This window comes from Engystomops pustulosus, chromosome 4 (genome assembly GCF_040894005.1).
Source record: "Engystomops pustulosus chromosome 4, aEngPut4.maternal, whole genome shotgun sequence".
In the NCBI taxonomy this organism is placed as follows: Eukaryota; Metazoa; Chordata; class Amphibia; order Anura; family Leptodactylidae; genus Engystomops; species Engystomops pustulosus.
This window is the reverse complement of record NC_092414.1, coordinates 210,510,762-210,527,942: the sequence shown is the minus strand read 5'-3', so window position 1 is coordinate 210,527,942 and position 17,181 is coordinate 210,510,762. Positions and strand designations below refer to the sequence as shown.

The window sequence follows — 17,181 nt, the reverse complement described above, 5'->3', positions numbered from 1 at the left end:
TAACAAATCATTCGACAAGTATTACATTGTACATGGAGATTCAAATTGTGGGGATGAACACATTCAGGAACTTTCTCCTTGGACACAAAGATACTGGGGGATATTTATCATACGCTGGCGCTCGTGCGCCATCGTATGATCGCCCCGCCGCTGCAAATTCACAGCCCAATACATCAAGAGGCTTCTGCCTCTTGATGTATCGGGCTGCCAGTAGCGCAGCATTTATCCCGCCCCGCACCGTCCCACTCCCTTCCGGCCGCGCCCCCCGCTCGGCCGCGCCCCCCCTTCACGCCCCACTGGCGTGAAGGTGGCGGATTGGGGAAAATAATCGCAAAAGCTAGCAATAAGCTAGCATTTACGATTATTTCAGGGCCTCTGCGCCACTGGCGGTGCGCAGAGGTCCTGATAAATATGCCCCACTGGGGCAGATTTACTTACCCGGCTCATTCGCGATCCAGCGGCGTGTTCCCTGCGCTGGATTAGGGTCCGACCGGGATTTATTAAGGTAGTTCCTCCGGCGTCCACCAGGTGAAGAGCATCGCTGAAGAGCATCGGAACGCACTGGAATACACCGAGCCGGGCTGAGTGAAGGTAAGTGCAATTTTCGCGACATTTCTTTTTTAAAAATGCGGCGGTTTTTCCGAATCCACTGTGCTTCTCTCTATGTATCCAACTGCTTTGGTCCTAGATACCTTTAAAGGTTTGATTGGTGGTGTTAAAAAATATCAGACAGAGCTTACAGGACACAGATCACTTTATTGTCATGGCATATAAATCCTATTGTTTGTGGAAATAAGAATATGGTTGACCATTAGCTTTGGCAACCAGAAATGTTAAGTTCAAAAGTAAATGAAGAAAAGTCATTACAAAGATCCTCATACTCAGGATCTTGACACTCCCTCTGATTCGGCCACCATTCAATCCAAGAATCGCTTGACAGGACGTAGCTGTAGCTGAGGAGACATACAGTGGATGGTCAGCATGTATCGACAGTGCCATAAACTTGATGTATCTACCCCATTCTCATCTCCACGATGAGACTTCTCACTTACCCAAAGGTCTCAGTGTACCAAACGTTCTTGGATGACCCAAATACAATGTAATCTTTTCCTATTTCCAATTTTATATTTTTACGACATCTTACATGACTGAGAAAGATCCGCTTATTGTCCTTGGCATCTTCGTCCGTTCCTAAGGTATGTAAAATAAAATCAGTAATGATGAGAAAATTCTAATCAATTCTACAGGTTCACACGTGGAAGTTTAGATGTTATCAAACAGTAGGCCAATAAAAAAAGAACCTGGACCACAATATTCAAATATTGAGATTCGAGGGGCGTGACTAACCGCCATGCAGGTCAGACGCACATGAGATAGCTCCGCTCCGGGCCAGAGGATAAAGGGAGATAAAATATACAGTGCATGGGGAAACCAGGATCCAGACGTACCTCCAGGAGGACACAACATTCCCCGGTGTCTGGCACCCCGATATTTAACTTCTTTAAGCCCCTCCAGGACCGCTCTCCCTCCACGGGCAGCCGCTCCCGCCACCTCACACCACGCGGCCGGCAGCAGCATCGGGCGCAGCAGGAGAGCGCTCAGCAGTGTGAGCGCACACACCAACAGCGTTCCCAGCACCAGCTGCAGGAGAGCCCACACGGGCAGGAGAGACAGCAGCAGCGGCGCTCAAGGGCCCAGCAGCTGGAGCGCACACAGGAGCAGGAGCGTCCCCGGCAGCAGCGTGTTCAAGGGCAGGAGAGTCCACAGCAGCAGCGCTCACAAGCACAGCGCGCTGCTGTGAAGAGAGGAGCGCAGAGCCGCACCGGGACTCCCTCACCCCGACCCCCGGCAGCTGCAGGGAAGGAGAACAGAGCGGCACAGGACCGGGGTAAGTGTAACAGCCCCTGCACCACCAGCCCCCGAGCCCACACACAGCCAAGGCTTCCGCTCAGCACACCAACCCCTGCTTTCATACCCACTGCTCAGGGCCAGCGCTCCGTCACCAGATCCCTCACGCGCAACGCCACTCAGGGACTAGGAGACAAGATGGCCCCCCCACATAACACCCAGGGAGATATCTCCACTAAGAAAGGAGCAGGAGGGAAAGGAGACTCAGGCAGCAGCCCCCCATCTAAACGCACCCTGTTCGGGTCCCCAGCAACATCACAGGCTGGCAAAAGAAATACCCACAACCAAGCTCCAGGTAGAAAAGAGGCTCCTGATTATTTCACTAATCCAGATCCTGAGCCCTCTCAGAGCCCACAGAGACCTGCAGCCTCTCAGTCGGACCATGCTGATGTCCTGGTCAGCCTCCCCCCTCCTGAAGAGGCAGCACTAGCCCTGAGAAGCCATCCAGAACTCCAGGCACTTCTAGCACTTCTTCCTTCAAAAAGGGACATGGATACATTAGCATCAGACCTAAAAGGCGCCTGGCGCCAAGACCTACAAAAGGTCCAATCTGACGTATCATCCCTGCAAGAAAGAGTAGATGAGCTGGAATCTTTCAGAACAGAAATCTCCTCCACTATCCTGGAGCTACAAGCTGCTACTAACACACAGGAAAGCCAACAGCGCCATCTAGCGGCCCAGATAGACGATCTGGAGAACAGAAACAGACGGAACAACATCCGAATAAGAGGGCTCCCAGAAGCGACCCATGCACCTGACCTGATCCCCACACTCACAGGCATCTTCAATAACCTCCTGGAACGGCCGGTCGATACTCCAATCGAATTTGACCGCGCTCACAGAGCTCTAAGAGCCAGAAGCTCGGATCCTGCTAGACCTCGAGATGTAATCTGCCGAATTCACTACTACGCCATCAAAGAACAAATCCTGCAGAAGGCACGCAACAAGGGGGAAATAGACTTTGATGGAGCAAAAATAACCCTTTTCCCAGATTTATCTAGGAGAACACTACGCCAGAGGGCCATGCTACGCCCATTACTCTCGCTCCTACAAGACAGAAACATCACCTACAGGTGGGGGTTCCCCTTCGCTCTGCACGCCAAGAATGGCACCAAACAAGCAACACTAACCCACCCAGAGGATCTGCCGAGCTTCTTGGAAGAATTAAACCTACCACGTATATCCCTCCCCAACTGGGATGACCCTTTCAACGATCAAGACCCAAGACAGAACACAAGATCCCTGAGCTGGAACCAAAATTCCTCCACCAGATTCGACACGCCACGACAACAAAGACAGAGAGAACGGAGAATGCCACCATTAGAGAGACTTCAAGAAAGTTAAAGGAACTCTAATCTCAAACCACAAGCAGTAAGACCTGTCTGATCCACCTTTATTGATGTCTTTATTGCAGAAGAAGATGGCAGCCATATCTGTTTGGGCCTGAATTGAAGTCCTAGACAGAAACATGGCTACATATCATTCTCTCTTTTTCCTCTCCCATTAAGTTCAGTCTGTTCTGATTTAACTGTTATTGTCATGGGAGGTCCTAGGTGTCCCCGCGAGCTCCCCATTACATCACAACACCTATCAATGGGTTCTTCCAACCCTAAACTATACAGACAAGGAGCTCGCGATCTCACCCGGGATCTCTCAAACTGTTTGCTAAAAAATTATTTTTACTATTTGCTGTTAACAAAACCCCATACCAAAGCCATAGTGCTACACCATACATTTTTCCCCATGCACAAACTCTAAACTATAAATTATATATCGACCATATCCCTTAAGTTATCCACAGGCCCGGATAAATGACAACTGATAACAAACAAATAACTAATAACCTATAGACTTCAACCAACACTACAACAAATAAACTGCCTAGACACAACCCCCCAATAGGCTTAACCGTAATAAGGCATTACGGTTCTTTAAATTGCGTAAACGCAACTCTCAACAAGATTTGTCCGACTTACCCTAGCTAAGTCCGGTTTTCACCTTTCCTGCCCTTCCCCAGCATCCCTAAAATCCCTACCTCCCAAGTCCAGGTACTCATCACAACCAAACCAAATAAAGCAAAAAAAAAAAAAAAACAAAAAAAAAAAAACAAAAAAAAAAACAAAAAAAAAAAAAACTACTAATCTGAAACAAAATGTCCTCATCTTTAAAAATAACATCTTTCAACGCAAAAGGCCTTAACCAACCCGAGAAAAGGTCTAAGGTTCTTTACACCATGCATAGACAAAAAACTCATATTCTCTGTGTGCAAGAAACACACTTTAAAACGAACCATACCCCAAACATCAAAAACAAGTACTACCCAACATCCTACCACTGCACAAACCCAGAAGGGAAAACAAAGGGGGTCTCAATTTTTCTCCACAAAAACTTTCAATGCAAAGTGCAAGAAACCAAAATGGATAAACACGCCAGATATATCTTCTTAAAGTGTGAAATACAAGGCACGCTATTCACCATCGCCAATATATACGCCCCGAACTCAGACCAGGCTAACTTTATCACAAAAATGCTAGACGAGCTGTGTGCCTTCACTAGAGGATCATTAATCCTGGTAGGAGACTTTAATGTAGCACTTAATCCAACCTTAGACACCTCCTCAGGGAAATCCTCCGTCCCCTTCAATAAAATAAACAGAATAAGGAAATCCCTGCATAAAATGCAACTCTGCGATATATGGAGGCTACAAAACCCAGACAGCAAAGATTATACTTTCTACTCTGCAGTCCACAACTCGTACAGCAGAATAGATTATATTTTTGTACATCATAAACTTCTCACCACTGCCCAAAGCTCCAAAATAGGATTGTCCTATCTATCAGACCATGCCCCCATTTACTGCTCACTAACATTACTCCCCCCAAAACGCCCTGCATATAACTGGCGATTAAACGAATCTCTCCTAAAAGATCCCATCTGCCTAAATGAACTGAAACAACAATTCGCTAAATTTGAAAATGATCACAAACTAGACACATCAAGCCCCACCACACTTTGGGAAACACTAAAAGGCTCTCTTAGGGGAATCCTAATGAAACACGGAGCTCGCCTAAAGCGCATGACAGAACACAAGACACAAAACCTTCTAACGACCATCCAAAACTTAGAAAACAAACACAAACAGTCACTACAATTAGCCTCCCTAAGAGAACTAACATTAGCCAGACACGAACTCAACACCATATTGGACGCCAAACAAAAAAGAATATTTCAGATTTGCTCACGCTCAATCTATGAGTGGAGTAACAAACCGGGTAAATACCTGGCCAGAGCCCTTAGAGACAAAAAAGCTGCATCATATATAGCATCAATCAAAACAAATACCGGTCCCACCGCTCACAAGCCCGAGGAAATAGCAAAAGCGTTCATGGAGTATTATTCAAAACTGTACAACCTCCCCCCTCCCTCCGCCAACTTCACTCCTCCCTCTCCCCTCAAAACTTTACCACAATACATACAAGAGACAGCGTTACCATCCATATCTCAGGAGGAACTGGAACAACTAGACACTCCTTTCTCCCCAGAGGAGATACAACAAGTAATCCTAGCTCTTCCAAATGGCAAAAGCCCAGGTCCAGACGGGTTCACAGCCATATTTTACAAAACATTAGTAGACGAAATAACACCCCCCATGTTACACACTTTCAATACGGTTTCCGATGCTGTCCAATTCCAACCAGCATTTTTACATGCCCACATCACAATAATCCCCAAAGAAGGGAAAGACCCACAACTATGCCAAAGCTACCGTCCCATCTCATTAATTAACACTGACGCAAAAATATACGCCAAACTACTAGCAAAACGCCTCTCCCGCCTGCTGGAGTCCCTAGTTCACCCGGACCAAGTAGGTTTCATACCCACAAGAGAAGCGAGAGATAATACACTAAAAACTTTCTCTCTCATACATCATGCCCAAAAAACTGACTCTCCACTATTAGTTCTCTCCCTGGACGCAGAGAAGGCGTTCGACCGGGTGGACTGGGGATTCCTAGAAGCAACACTTAAACAAATAGGCATCAGAAACACCATGCTCTCCAAAATCAAAGCCCTATATAATCACCCCAAAGCCCAAATCAGAGTCAACGGTCTTTATTCCTCTCCATTCACAATAAGTAATGGGACCAGACAAGGGTGCCCCCTCTCCCCACTCCTCTACGCACTAATTATCGAACACCTACTAATATCCATCAGAAACCACCCAGAGATACATGGTATACAGATAAAGAACACCTCCTACAAATGTTCAGCATTTGCTGATGATGTGCTAATTTATCTCACGGACCCGGATAAATCTCTCCCACACTTAATGGAAGTACTGCAAACCTTTGGCTATTTCAGCAACCACAAAGTTAATATGACCAAAAGCACAGCAATAGGGTTTGGATTACATAGCAATATCACGAAATCTCTCCAAAAGAAATACCCGTTCACATGGGAAAGGGACTCCATCCCCTACCTGGGTGTCCAAATCGCCTCTGGTGCAGACGCCATATACGCTCATAATCATAAAAACTTCCTGATCTCTCTCCAAAACAATCTCACAAAATGGGGAAATAAAAAGATCTCCTGGATAGGGAGAATAAACTGCATAAAGATGACAGTCCTTCCAAAACTTCTCTATCTGTATCAAACAGTCCCCATCGCCCTTCCCAAAGTGTTCTTCAACAAACTGACAACTCTGATTAACCGATTCATCTGGTCCGCATCTTCCCCCAGACTAGCCAAATCCATCCTGGTACGTAGGAAACTACAAGGAGGTCTTGGTCTCCCGGATATTAAGGGCTACTTCTACGCAGTAAACCTTTCCCGAGTCCTAGATTGGTTCCACCAAGATTCAAAACTTTGGGTTAAAATTGAAAACCAACTTTCTCCCTGCCCTCTGGCAGGAATACCCTGGTCCTCACACTCACTCCTCACACCGCACCATTTAAATAATCTACCCCTCACAGCAGCTCAAACCATGAAGACAATAAATAGACCCCCAGATACGAACAAACTGACAGAACCCTATGGCCCTCTCACCCCAATCACAGACAACCCAGACTTCCCACCAGGTCTTGCACAAGACTTCTTACTACCAATGAGATCACAAGACAAACCCCTCAGGTTTAAATCAGTCTTAAATCCCTCGACACTAGCCCCACTAGAGGATCTCAACGTATGCGCCTCATCTCTACCCAAAACCAAATGGGAATACATGCAGCTCAGAAACTTCTATAACAGACACAAAACAAAACTTAACCTGCACAGGGATTTAACACCCTTTGAAGAGCTCTGCCTATCACCCTCCCCAATATCGCACCCGATATCAGCAATATACAACCTGCTACTGGACAACTGGTCAAATTCTCACATCCCATACACAAAATCATGGGAGAAGGAACTTAACACCACATTCAGCAGTGATGACTGGTCCAGAGCTTTCCACCGCACGCACAAATTATCACTAGCGGTTAAATCCCAAGAGACAAATTTCAAAATTATTTCTAGATGGTATTGGGTCCCGACCAAACTCCACAAAATTTATCCTTCCTGCTCTGACAAATGCTGGAGGTGCAATCAGGCGGAAGGTACAATGACCCATATCTGGTGGCAATGCCCCCTGATCCAAACCTTCTGGAGCCAAGTATGTAAAATATCCTCAGATATCCTGGATTATAAAATCCCAAACGATCCATCCGTACTACTGCTCTCTATTTTTCCCGCACAGTTAGACAACAAAAAAGCCAAGCTCTTGGGTTTCCTGCTGACAGCAGCTCGCACACTCATACCTCGTCTCTGGAAATCCTCCAGAGTACCAACCATCACTGAATGGTTCCAGGAAATCCTCTTACTCCAGAAAATGGAAGAACTCACAGCAGAAAACCACAAAACACATGATAAACATCTGCAAACCTGGTCCCAATGGATAACGTTTCAGAATTCTACATCATTCACAACACTCCCCGACTAATCAACAATACCACAACATACGCTAAACCATCTCCCTCAACGTAACCTGGAATCCCCCCTACCCTTTCCCAACCCCACCCACCCGCTCCCTCCCACCAATAACGTACCCTCCTTCTAACTTACTTACCCCACTTTAGCCCCCGTTAAACAATAATCTAGTTAATTACTGTTCGTAGACACTACAGTGTTATAAGATTATGCATGTACAAACTGATGTAACTCTCTAACAAACTATATGATGTATTACATAACTTGTACCCTATGCATACATGTAACTACCAAATAAGTGTACTACAATTGTTACTAGTGTTTGCTTATCAATAAACAAGATTGATAAAAAAAAAAAAAAAAAATATTGAGATTCAATTCAGCTTTAAAGAAATTGTCTCTCATCTATCTATAGATCACCACCTCACTAACAACCCCCTGACCCCAGCAGTTATTACCAGTAAGTAATCTTCCTAAATCCGTCTACTAATACTACATGCTTTTAGGATATTGTCTCTAAAACTCCTCTCGTGCTGCACCTATGTACTAAAACTGTTCGGGACTGTTCATATGTTAATGTTATTCCTCTTGTTACACCATGAGTAGACAGACATCCCAGCACATTACCTTTCTTGTAGACATCTGTTACAAGCATTTCATATTTGTCAAAGTCCTTTTCATAATATGATTGAAGAAGGGTCACCTTGTATACTATGCAGATAATCCAAGAGAAAGGGAGATTAGTCATAACATTTTACCAACAAAAAACATTTTGTATAAAAAAGACAATCATTGTTAAAAGAACAGAATTTGGCGACTGCCATGGCCTCCTACCAACCAAACTACTCAACCATATGGATGGTGGTGTAAGAACTGGCCACTACCATATGGATGAAGGCAACTCCCAGACCTGTGGGACAATTTTTATCCAAAGACCTTCACACCTTCATCCATGCTATTATCTAAATCAGAAGATAGAAAACCCTAAAATCAGGTAACTTAGATGGGTCTTGTGAGATCATATTTTTTTCAGGTATGGGTTCACAAAGTTTGTCTGAACATATCTCCCGTCACTCAATCCTGAGAGTTCGGTTTGGGTACACCCACCGCGAACAACTGCAATTGATGCCGTAGGGATTAAACAGTTAATACCTGCTGGGGGTTGAGTTGGACCTAAACCCAGACTTCTTGCTGAAGTTGTGGGTTCGTGCTCACTCATCTTTATCCAGCATCCAAAGCAGTGGTTCTCATCACGGCGGGCCTTTATTGGTATGGTGTAGTGTAGACCTCCTTAGCCTAGTACAAGCCACCTACAGGCTGCTAAAATTATGTATGCCAAAGAGCACTGAACCAGAGGTAAGTACTGAGGTAAAAAAAGTCCGACCTGGGACAATAATAAAAAAAAAAATTGATCCTCCTACAAGACTTTTCAACTATTGCATCATCCAGCTCTGATGAGGGAATTAAGAACAAAAAAAATGGACACAGAGAGTGAGCCCTAATTCTGAATCCACCAGACTCACCCTACCTACTTACTCAATCCACACTAGGTGGTGGCCGGTAACTGGGTGGCAATCCTTCTCTGTGCCAAAGTGTGATACACAGAGACAAAAACAAAACAGTACAAACAGATAGGAATAGTCACCAGAGCTGTTAGACATTAGGGATATCTGCCAAAAATTATGAAAACCCATCACCAAATCACTTAAATGGCACATGGCAGTCACCACCATACGGCATTAGAGAAAACTAAAACTATTGTGGCAGATGTGTCCTAGTAAGAAGTTCTTCAGGACTTCTTGTGTTACAACTCTATATTCCACGGATTTCGGATATATAGTTATAAAAGTTATGCTAATTAAGCCTGTGGTGCTCAGGCTATATGACCTGAGTGCCTCAGGGAGCTTGGATTTGATTTATGCAGACCCCCTGTAGTGCTATGGGGGTATGCGTAAATTAGAATACTAGGCTCCCTGAGGCACTCGGGTCGTATAGCCTGAGCACCCCAGGGTCATTTGCATAACTTTTATAACTCTATATTTACACGGGATATACAGTTATAACAAAAGAAATCCCAAGGAACATTGTTACTAGGACATATCTACCGTCACTCAACTGATGGTTGATGTCCTTCCTATCCAGGGTGCACCACATGTACATATATGATAGATGTGCCTCACCATGATCCATTCCACTACTACAGGCGTCCGCCAGTCGAGACTCTGCATCTTTCTTCTCCTGATCCATCAAACATTTTCCTGAAAATTGATGCAAACTTGTGAAAAATACTTTAACTATCACTGGGAAATTTAAAGGGTCATTAAAAGGAATCTTAAAGTAGACTCTTTAGAACAACAAGTGGGACGTGGACCCACTGTGGCACCTAACCAGTTTAAATTTGGGATAATCCCAATAGCATTTTCCAACCGGTATGTGGACCTGCCTGCGATGAGGGCACAAGGCTTCCACCTATTAGAGTGGTATGTAAATATGTCTGTGGGCTTGCAGTAACCAGACAGAATCCATGTGGGTCCAATGTCCGGACAGGCAGACATAGAACAATGACAAGTCGAGCCGATGTTTTACCAGAACAGAATATATAATCATGGGGCAGTATGGATTCCATGCAACAAAGACACGGTCAAACCCAGGAATTCTGAAAATGTATGAACGTTATGAACACTCTTACTAAGAACACAAGGAGCCATTGGGGGAAGGTGCCTTTTTATCACATGGTAGGGACCAAGATTGGACAAAATAGTATATTTCTATCCCAAAAAGTGCATTTGTCCAATCATTTGGCCCTGGACATCCTTAGAAAAGATATCAGATTAAGACCAGTCAATCCCAAAAATACAGAACCCAGAGCAGATCATTTCCTATTACCGACCCCAGATCAGACCTCTTCCCTTCTAATTCGAGTCCCATAGAAATCTTGGGAGAGTTGGCAAACACTCTTTACCTTCAGCACAACGACACACGTTTTCATGACAGATGCGACCAAAATATGTATTATCCTCTATGTAGTGGTAGAATTTCTGACAGCGACTTTCTGTGGAAGAAAAGAGAGTGTAGTATCGTATTCTCCAGATTTAAGAGGTCACCCAGCTTACCGTAATGCATTTTTACAAGAATATCTCTCATTCCGCTATGTTAATAGGAGATTTGCTCTAATCAGATAGTCCGTAGACAGGAGTATCCTGATATAGATCATTTGCTCGGGACTTACACAATGGGGGTCATTTACCAAGGGCCCGATTCACGTTTTCCCGAAGTGTTACCCGAATATTTCCGATTTGCGCCGATTTCCCCTGAATTGCCCCGGGATTTTGGCGCATGCGATCAGATTGTGGTGCATCAGCACTGGCATGCACGCGATGGAAATCGGGGGGCGTGGCTGAACGAAAACCCGACGGATTCGGAGAAACCGCCGCATTTAAAAAAAAGAAAAGTGTCTCGGAGCTTGCACTTACCTTCAAAAGGAATAGGCCAGTGTACTTGACTGCGTTCCAATGCTCTTCAGCGCCGCAGCGGCACCTGGTGGGCGTCGGACAAATGCCTTAATGAATCCCGGCGGGACCCGAATCCACCACAGAGGGGTCGTGAATGGACCGGATAAGTTAATCTGCCCCAATATGGTTAGTAGACATAGAGGGGCAGATTTACTTACCCGGGGCAATTCAGGGGAAATCGTCGCAAATCGGAAATATTCGGGTAACACGTCGGGAAAACGCGAATCGGGCCCTTAGTAAATGACCCCCAGAGTATTCATAGCAATCAGACCTGTCTGTCTAGAAGACCTTGCTTCCGTTTACTTCCATTTAGATGGAATATGCCCAGGCCAATGCCATCCCAGTCACATTATAATGTAACTTTTATAATGGTGTAATCAATAGTGATCAGGTTATCCCAAGTTCTGGAAGTATGGAGCTCCTGGATTGATGTCTGAAGATACATACCACCAGGGGCGCTGTTATCATACCCTATGCCAGTGATGGTGAACCTTTTAGACACAGAGTGCCCAAACTACAACCAAAACCCACATATTTTTTCGCAAAGTGCCAATGCGACAATTCAAGCAGTAACTTATTACTCCCTTCTGTCACAGGTTTAAATTGTATAGGCACCCGAGGACACCAATACAGTAGAGAGAAGCAGAAGAAGTTTGGATTACCATTGTAGCTTCCTTCTAGGGTCCTGAGCTGCCTGTGACTGCAAGAGGCCTTGAGTCCTGTCTGGCAAACTCTACCCTGGGGTGATGACAAGGGTGCCCATATAGAGGGCTCTGAGTGCCACCACTGCCCTATGCTATTAATAGCCCACCATGATTTGGGAACATATTGGGGAAAATGTATGCGATCCCCGATCCGGATGTTCTGACAAAGATGAAGTCCAGCGCCATGCACCAACATTGTGCGGCTGAGATCCTGCATGTGTGGCTTCCCCGCTCAGGTCTGTCAGAGTTCACCTTCTTCTTCCCGATGTATGTGAGTGCATGTCTTGTGACACAATTTGCAAAGTTTAATCCCGTGCGTTGTCCAAATCCTTTGGATAGTCTGACGGCCCGCCCCCCCGGATATGTGTTGCGTGAAAGCCGGTGCCAAAATCCGATCGCGTGTGCCAAAAACCTCTGTTAAATGTGGTGCAACTCGGAAATCATCAGGAAACCTTAGTAAATGAGCCCCATTGGGTTTCACCATAGTTTCTAGACAGGAGACAATACCTGATTTATTTCTGCTTTAGAGGATAGTTTAACCCCTTAAAAACCAATAAAAATGCATTTGTTACAAATGTCTCAAGTCACTTCTTTCCATTTTCTAAGTTTTCCTTAATCATGGTTTTGTCTGTAGTTTTTGCGCCAAAAATGGTGCAAATTTTAGACAATTTTAAGTCATGAATATCATTTATGACATTTAGCACATCTGGAATAGAAGATAAATGTGTCTTACTGGTATAATTTATGCATATTACATTAAGAAAATAAAGTATTGAGTCGTTTTTGCAATTTGGTGTTGCAGTGGTTTATCCTCCTGGGGACGGTGGAATTTCAGGTTGGACTGGAGAATGTAGGGAATGTACTACTCACTGGTGGACAATGATCCTGATGGTTTTAGAGTTCTCAAATGAGGTCATCTTAGTGTTTCTGGGTCATCTCCACTTGGAGCATTGTCCTGGCAGTATCTTCCCCTTAATCATAACATCCCTATAGCAGTTTCGTTGTCTTCACACACAAACTGTTCTCTCTTAGACAACATCTTGGGGATCGGTCCTTACACAGTCTCAATTTTCTATAATGTAATTCTTCTCTTCACTTTCAGGCATCAGCGTCCAGATTCTAGTACGGCTAACGTCACTTCTCAAGAGGCAGACTCACTTCACTCAACATGTTTATGATGTATAGGCCTCCTTCTGGGATAGACTATGAATACAGCTCAGGATGGAGCTCAAGAAACCCCCTGTGGTTGTAATTCAAGTTGGTGAACCTTAAGAGTAACTGCTATCTCACCCCTACTATCTAACTGGTGCATCGAAAGCTGGAGTTCTTCTCAGGACAACCTCCGACAATGGCTGTCTGGAGCATCTATGGTCTGCCATCAACAGATGAGAAAGCATTTGATCACATAAGTCAACATATGTCACAATAACCCCATGTTGATATATGAACACGTCATGATGACTCCCTTTTGCCCCAGTGCATAAAACCTTGAGGAAACAGGACAAAACTGTTGTGCATCACTGACATTGAATCAATCCACAATGATGAGAACTGGAAGTGTCCACTTAGGTTTGGTGGGTTTTTATATTGATGAAGTTACCTGGTGCATAATAGTCGTAGATTGTGACAGAACCTGGTTGGACAAGTCCCACCTCTAAATGTTTGTTGAGCCTGAACTTCAGACATTCCTCTTCTTCGTGAGAAACCTGTGGAAATCAAAAAGATACTCCTGAGATTAGTTGTCCTGTAGGTCCTTCTAGTCATTGTCCACAGGTAAAATGGATTCCTCCAATATAAGGAGCCTCAATTATAGTGAAAAAATATGTAGGGTGGATTTGTCGGAAGTCCTGCCCCGCTTATATAGTGTGTTTAAGATCAGAAAATAGGCAAAAGCCGACAAAATTGGTGATTTCAAAAAAATACAAGAAATATTGATATTAGATAATAAAATAATAAATATATAGATAACAAAAATGCAAATACTTAAGTTTAAAAAAAAAACATATAATATGGTGCAGAATTTGGTTTGTTAAAAACTGTTCCATACAATTACTGATTGAGCTCAACGATTGTTCAACTTAAGCCATTAAAAGTCTGTCGAATCAATCATTCATCAATTTGACTTCAATTCGTTAAACTTCTGTTGTGTCTCAACATTCACCCGAAGCAAATCGGAAAAAAAAACCTAGAGTTGTACCAAAACTGAAAAAAGTAAAAAACATTAAAAAAATATAGGATGGGTTTGTGGAGTTTGCACCAATTTGCACCAAAAATGATGAATTAAAATTCTACATAAAATTCTAAACTTATACATTAAATAGAAAATAAAAAATGCAAATACATGTATAGAAAATCTGCAATGTCATGTAAATATAGATTACAATCACTGATAGAGCTCATGAACTGTTCAATTTAGAGTGGGGTTATCAGACTATTTTAGATACTTTCTAATTTCAAATTTATATATTTAGGGGTTTTCTAAATTTGATTTATAGGGACTCAGTTCTTGAAGGACAAAGCCCTAAACTCTACCCCCTAACAGCCCTACTTACTCGCCTCTCATACCCTAGCCAGTACGGCAAAACTTGAAGACGGTCAGTCTACATACCAATATGCAAACATGTAACAAGGTAAACAGCAAAAACAGGGAAGAACAGAGCCGGATCACAACAGATATAGCAAAGATGTACCCAATAGCAGATATGGAAGAGTATAGAGCTGAGATCAAAAGACCAGGAATGCAGAAAACTAAGTGTCTCTCTCTCACGGCATGGAGCTAGCTAAGAGAAACTTTAACCAGCAATAATCTGAAGGTGAACAAAATACTTATGGGAAACCTGGTCTGGTGATGGTGATTGTAGCAGAGCTGTCAGTCACAACTGTTAACTGTTGTTGGACCAGGGCAGACAGCAGAAAAAGGAGGCAATGAACCCCAAACAGTAAGCAACCTAAGACCTTCACACAAACAAAGTACAGATGAACGATAAAATCAGCATCTTTTCAATCTCACTCAATAGACCAGAAATGATGGTGATACAGAAGTTTTTTTAAACTATTATAAAACTGGCCTAAGGGAAGGGCATGTGTCACGGGAGCCCCCGCGATCCATGTCATGGATTGAGGGCAAACCCGTGTCCCTCTCCATGGCACGGCTTCCCCCGGCCCAAACTCACCTCTGCACGCTCCTGCTACAGTCCGGCCTAGCCCGCGTGTGCATACCCTCTCTCTAGGGTGTGCTCACGCCGGCACTCGGAAATTTAAAGGGCCAGCGCATCGGGGATTGGAGCTGGCCACTTCCGGGTTTGCTATTTAATCCGGTGACTCCCATAACTCTCTTTGAGCTTCTTGACATCGTGATAGCCCTCCTGTGTTGTTCCTGTTACTGCATTCCTGTACCCGTGCTCCTGTTTGTTCCTGTGTTCCCATTCCCTCCTACGTGATCTCCTGTTGCTGAAACCAGACTTGGACTTAGACTCTGCATCTCTGTTGCCTGCCCTGACTGCCCATTTGAGCCTGACTACAAGACTGTCTCCTGCAAAGGTACCTTGACCTTGGCTGTCACCATGGGCTAGTCTAAGATTCTGGTCCCAGGTGTCGGCTAGTACCATCTCCCGCGGTGGTCCAGGGGGTCCACTGAACCCGAATCCTGACAGCAGGGAAGTTCAGTGAATCTTGGCAATTGTATTATTAAGTTCCGGGGCCTTAAAGTAAAAATAAACGAACAGCTGCGGCTCCTGGTGAATATTCACCATGTCCACTAGAGTATTGGTGTATAACAAAAACAAGACCACAAATGAGGACTTTATACTGCTGGCAACACTTGTGGTTAACAATTGATCAGTTCAAAATTTTTCCTTTACTTTGTTTCCAAAAATTTTCCAGGTGCATGTCTAACTAAATAATAATCCACAAACAGTTGGTGTCGAACTTTAAAGACAAAACCAAAAATACTCGCCTGTCCACTTCTCGTCTTTACCACTGCTGTGTGCAGATCTGAAGATATCAGGTGAGATGATATCATGGATCCAAACCAGGGGGCCTCAGGACCACACAAAGCAGTGACAAATATAGAATGGTAAAATAAAATCCTGAACTTACCTCCCACCACCCAGGACATTGGAACCGATTCCAAGAACCGGAACGGTTCTACTGAATCCAAGATGGTTGGGAGATATCAGTGCTACAGTACATGTCTACATAACCTTTCACAACACAATAAAAAAATACTTTTAGTAATTTTAATGGACTTAACACAAGTATTACATATATATTTGACTTCTCACCTTTTTGAGGTAGATGATCAATGTTCCTTTATCAAAGGCCCCCTTGTTGATCTCAAATTCAGAGATGTATTTGTCCACTCCATCCTTCAGCTGGAGAAGATAACAACGTTCTTGATAAGACAACATGCATGTACCAGTCTTACTGATAACTGTAGGATATGTTGACCTCTTTTGGTGTTGTAAAAGTATAACATTTCTGTTATTGACTATTTCGACTCACCCTTTTAAGGTCTTTTTCATCGGGGGAAAATCCAGTCATCATGGAAACATCAATGATGGACATGGTGGCATCTACAGATTTAAGATGTCTGAGAACACCCCAAAAATTGGTTAGTCCATGAGGGTACATTAGTTTGAAACCATCAATTAGGTTGTTTATATTTAGCATTCAATACAAGATAGAGATTCATTACTTCAATGTCTTTGTATCCATGTAGGTGTTTTTGAATTATCTTTAGTGAACATTTACAAGGCAATCCTATTTTTACCGAATACCTTGTGAGTCTTCTGCCTTATCCTTGGAATTTTTGGATCATGAAAGTGTTTTTAGGCCTAGTATCCTGGTGATCTCCTCAAAGAAAGACATGTATGACTCCAAAACAATCCCAAGGTAAGAAGATATGTCTTGGAAGCTTGAAGTGATATGACAATGAGACAGCAGATGAATGGAAATTTGGGCTATAGTTATAACCCAAATAACGAAAAACCCGACGGATTCGGAAAAACCGCCGCATTTAAAAATGTGTCGCGAAAATTGCACTTTCCTTCACTCGGCCCGGCTCGGTGTATTCCAGTGCGTTCCGATGCTCTTCA

At 43.8% G+C, this 17,181-nt stretch overlaps 1 protein-coding gene across 1 annotated transcript in view; it reads right to left on the bottom strand.

Annotated features, from left to right (window-relative positions):
- Positions 1-736: 736 nt before the first annotated feature.
- LOC140128255 (complement C3-like) overlaps positions 737-17,181 on the bottom strand; it is a 76,779-nt gene continuing 60,334 nt past the window's right edge. The window contains exons 34-41 of the mRNA XM_072149815.1: positions 16,589-16,676; positions 16,369-16,458; positions 13,686-13,791; positions 10,832-10,921; positions 10,050-10,127; positions 8,497-8,580; positions 1,053-1,191; positions 737-953 (exon numbers count right to left, since the gene is read on the bottom strand). Coding sequence (XP_072005916.1) covers positions 812-953; positions 1,053-1,191; positions 8,497-8,580; positions 10,050-10,127; positions 10,832-10,921; positions 13,686-13,791; positions 16,369-16,458; positions 16,589-16,676 — 817 coding nt within the window. The 3' untranslated portion in view covers positions 737-811. The remainder of the gene's footprint in view (positions 954-1,052; positions 1,192-8,496; positions 8,581-10,049; positions 10,128-10,831; positions 10,922-13,685; positions 13,792-16,368; positions 16,459-16,588; positions 16,677-17,181) is intronic.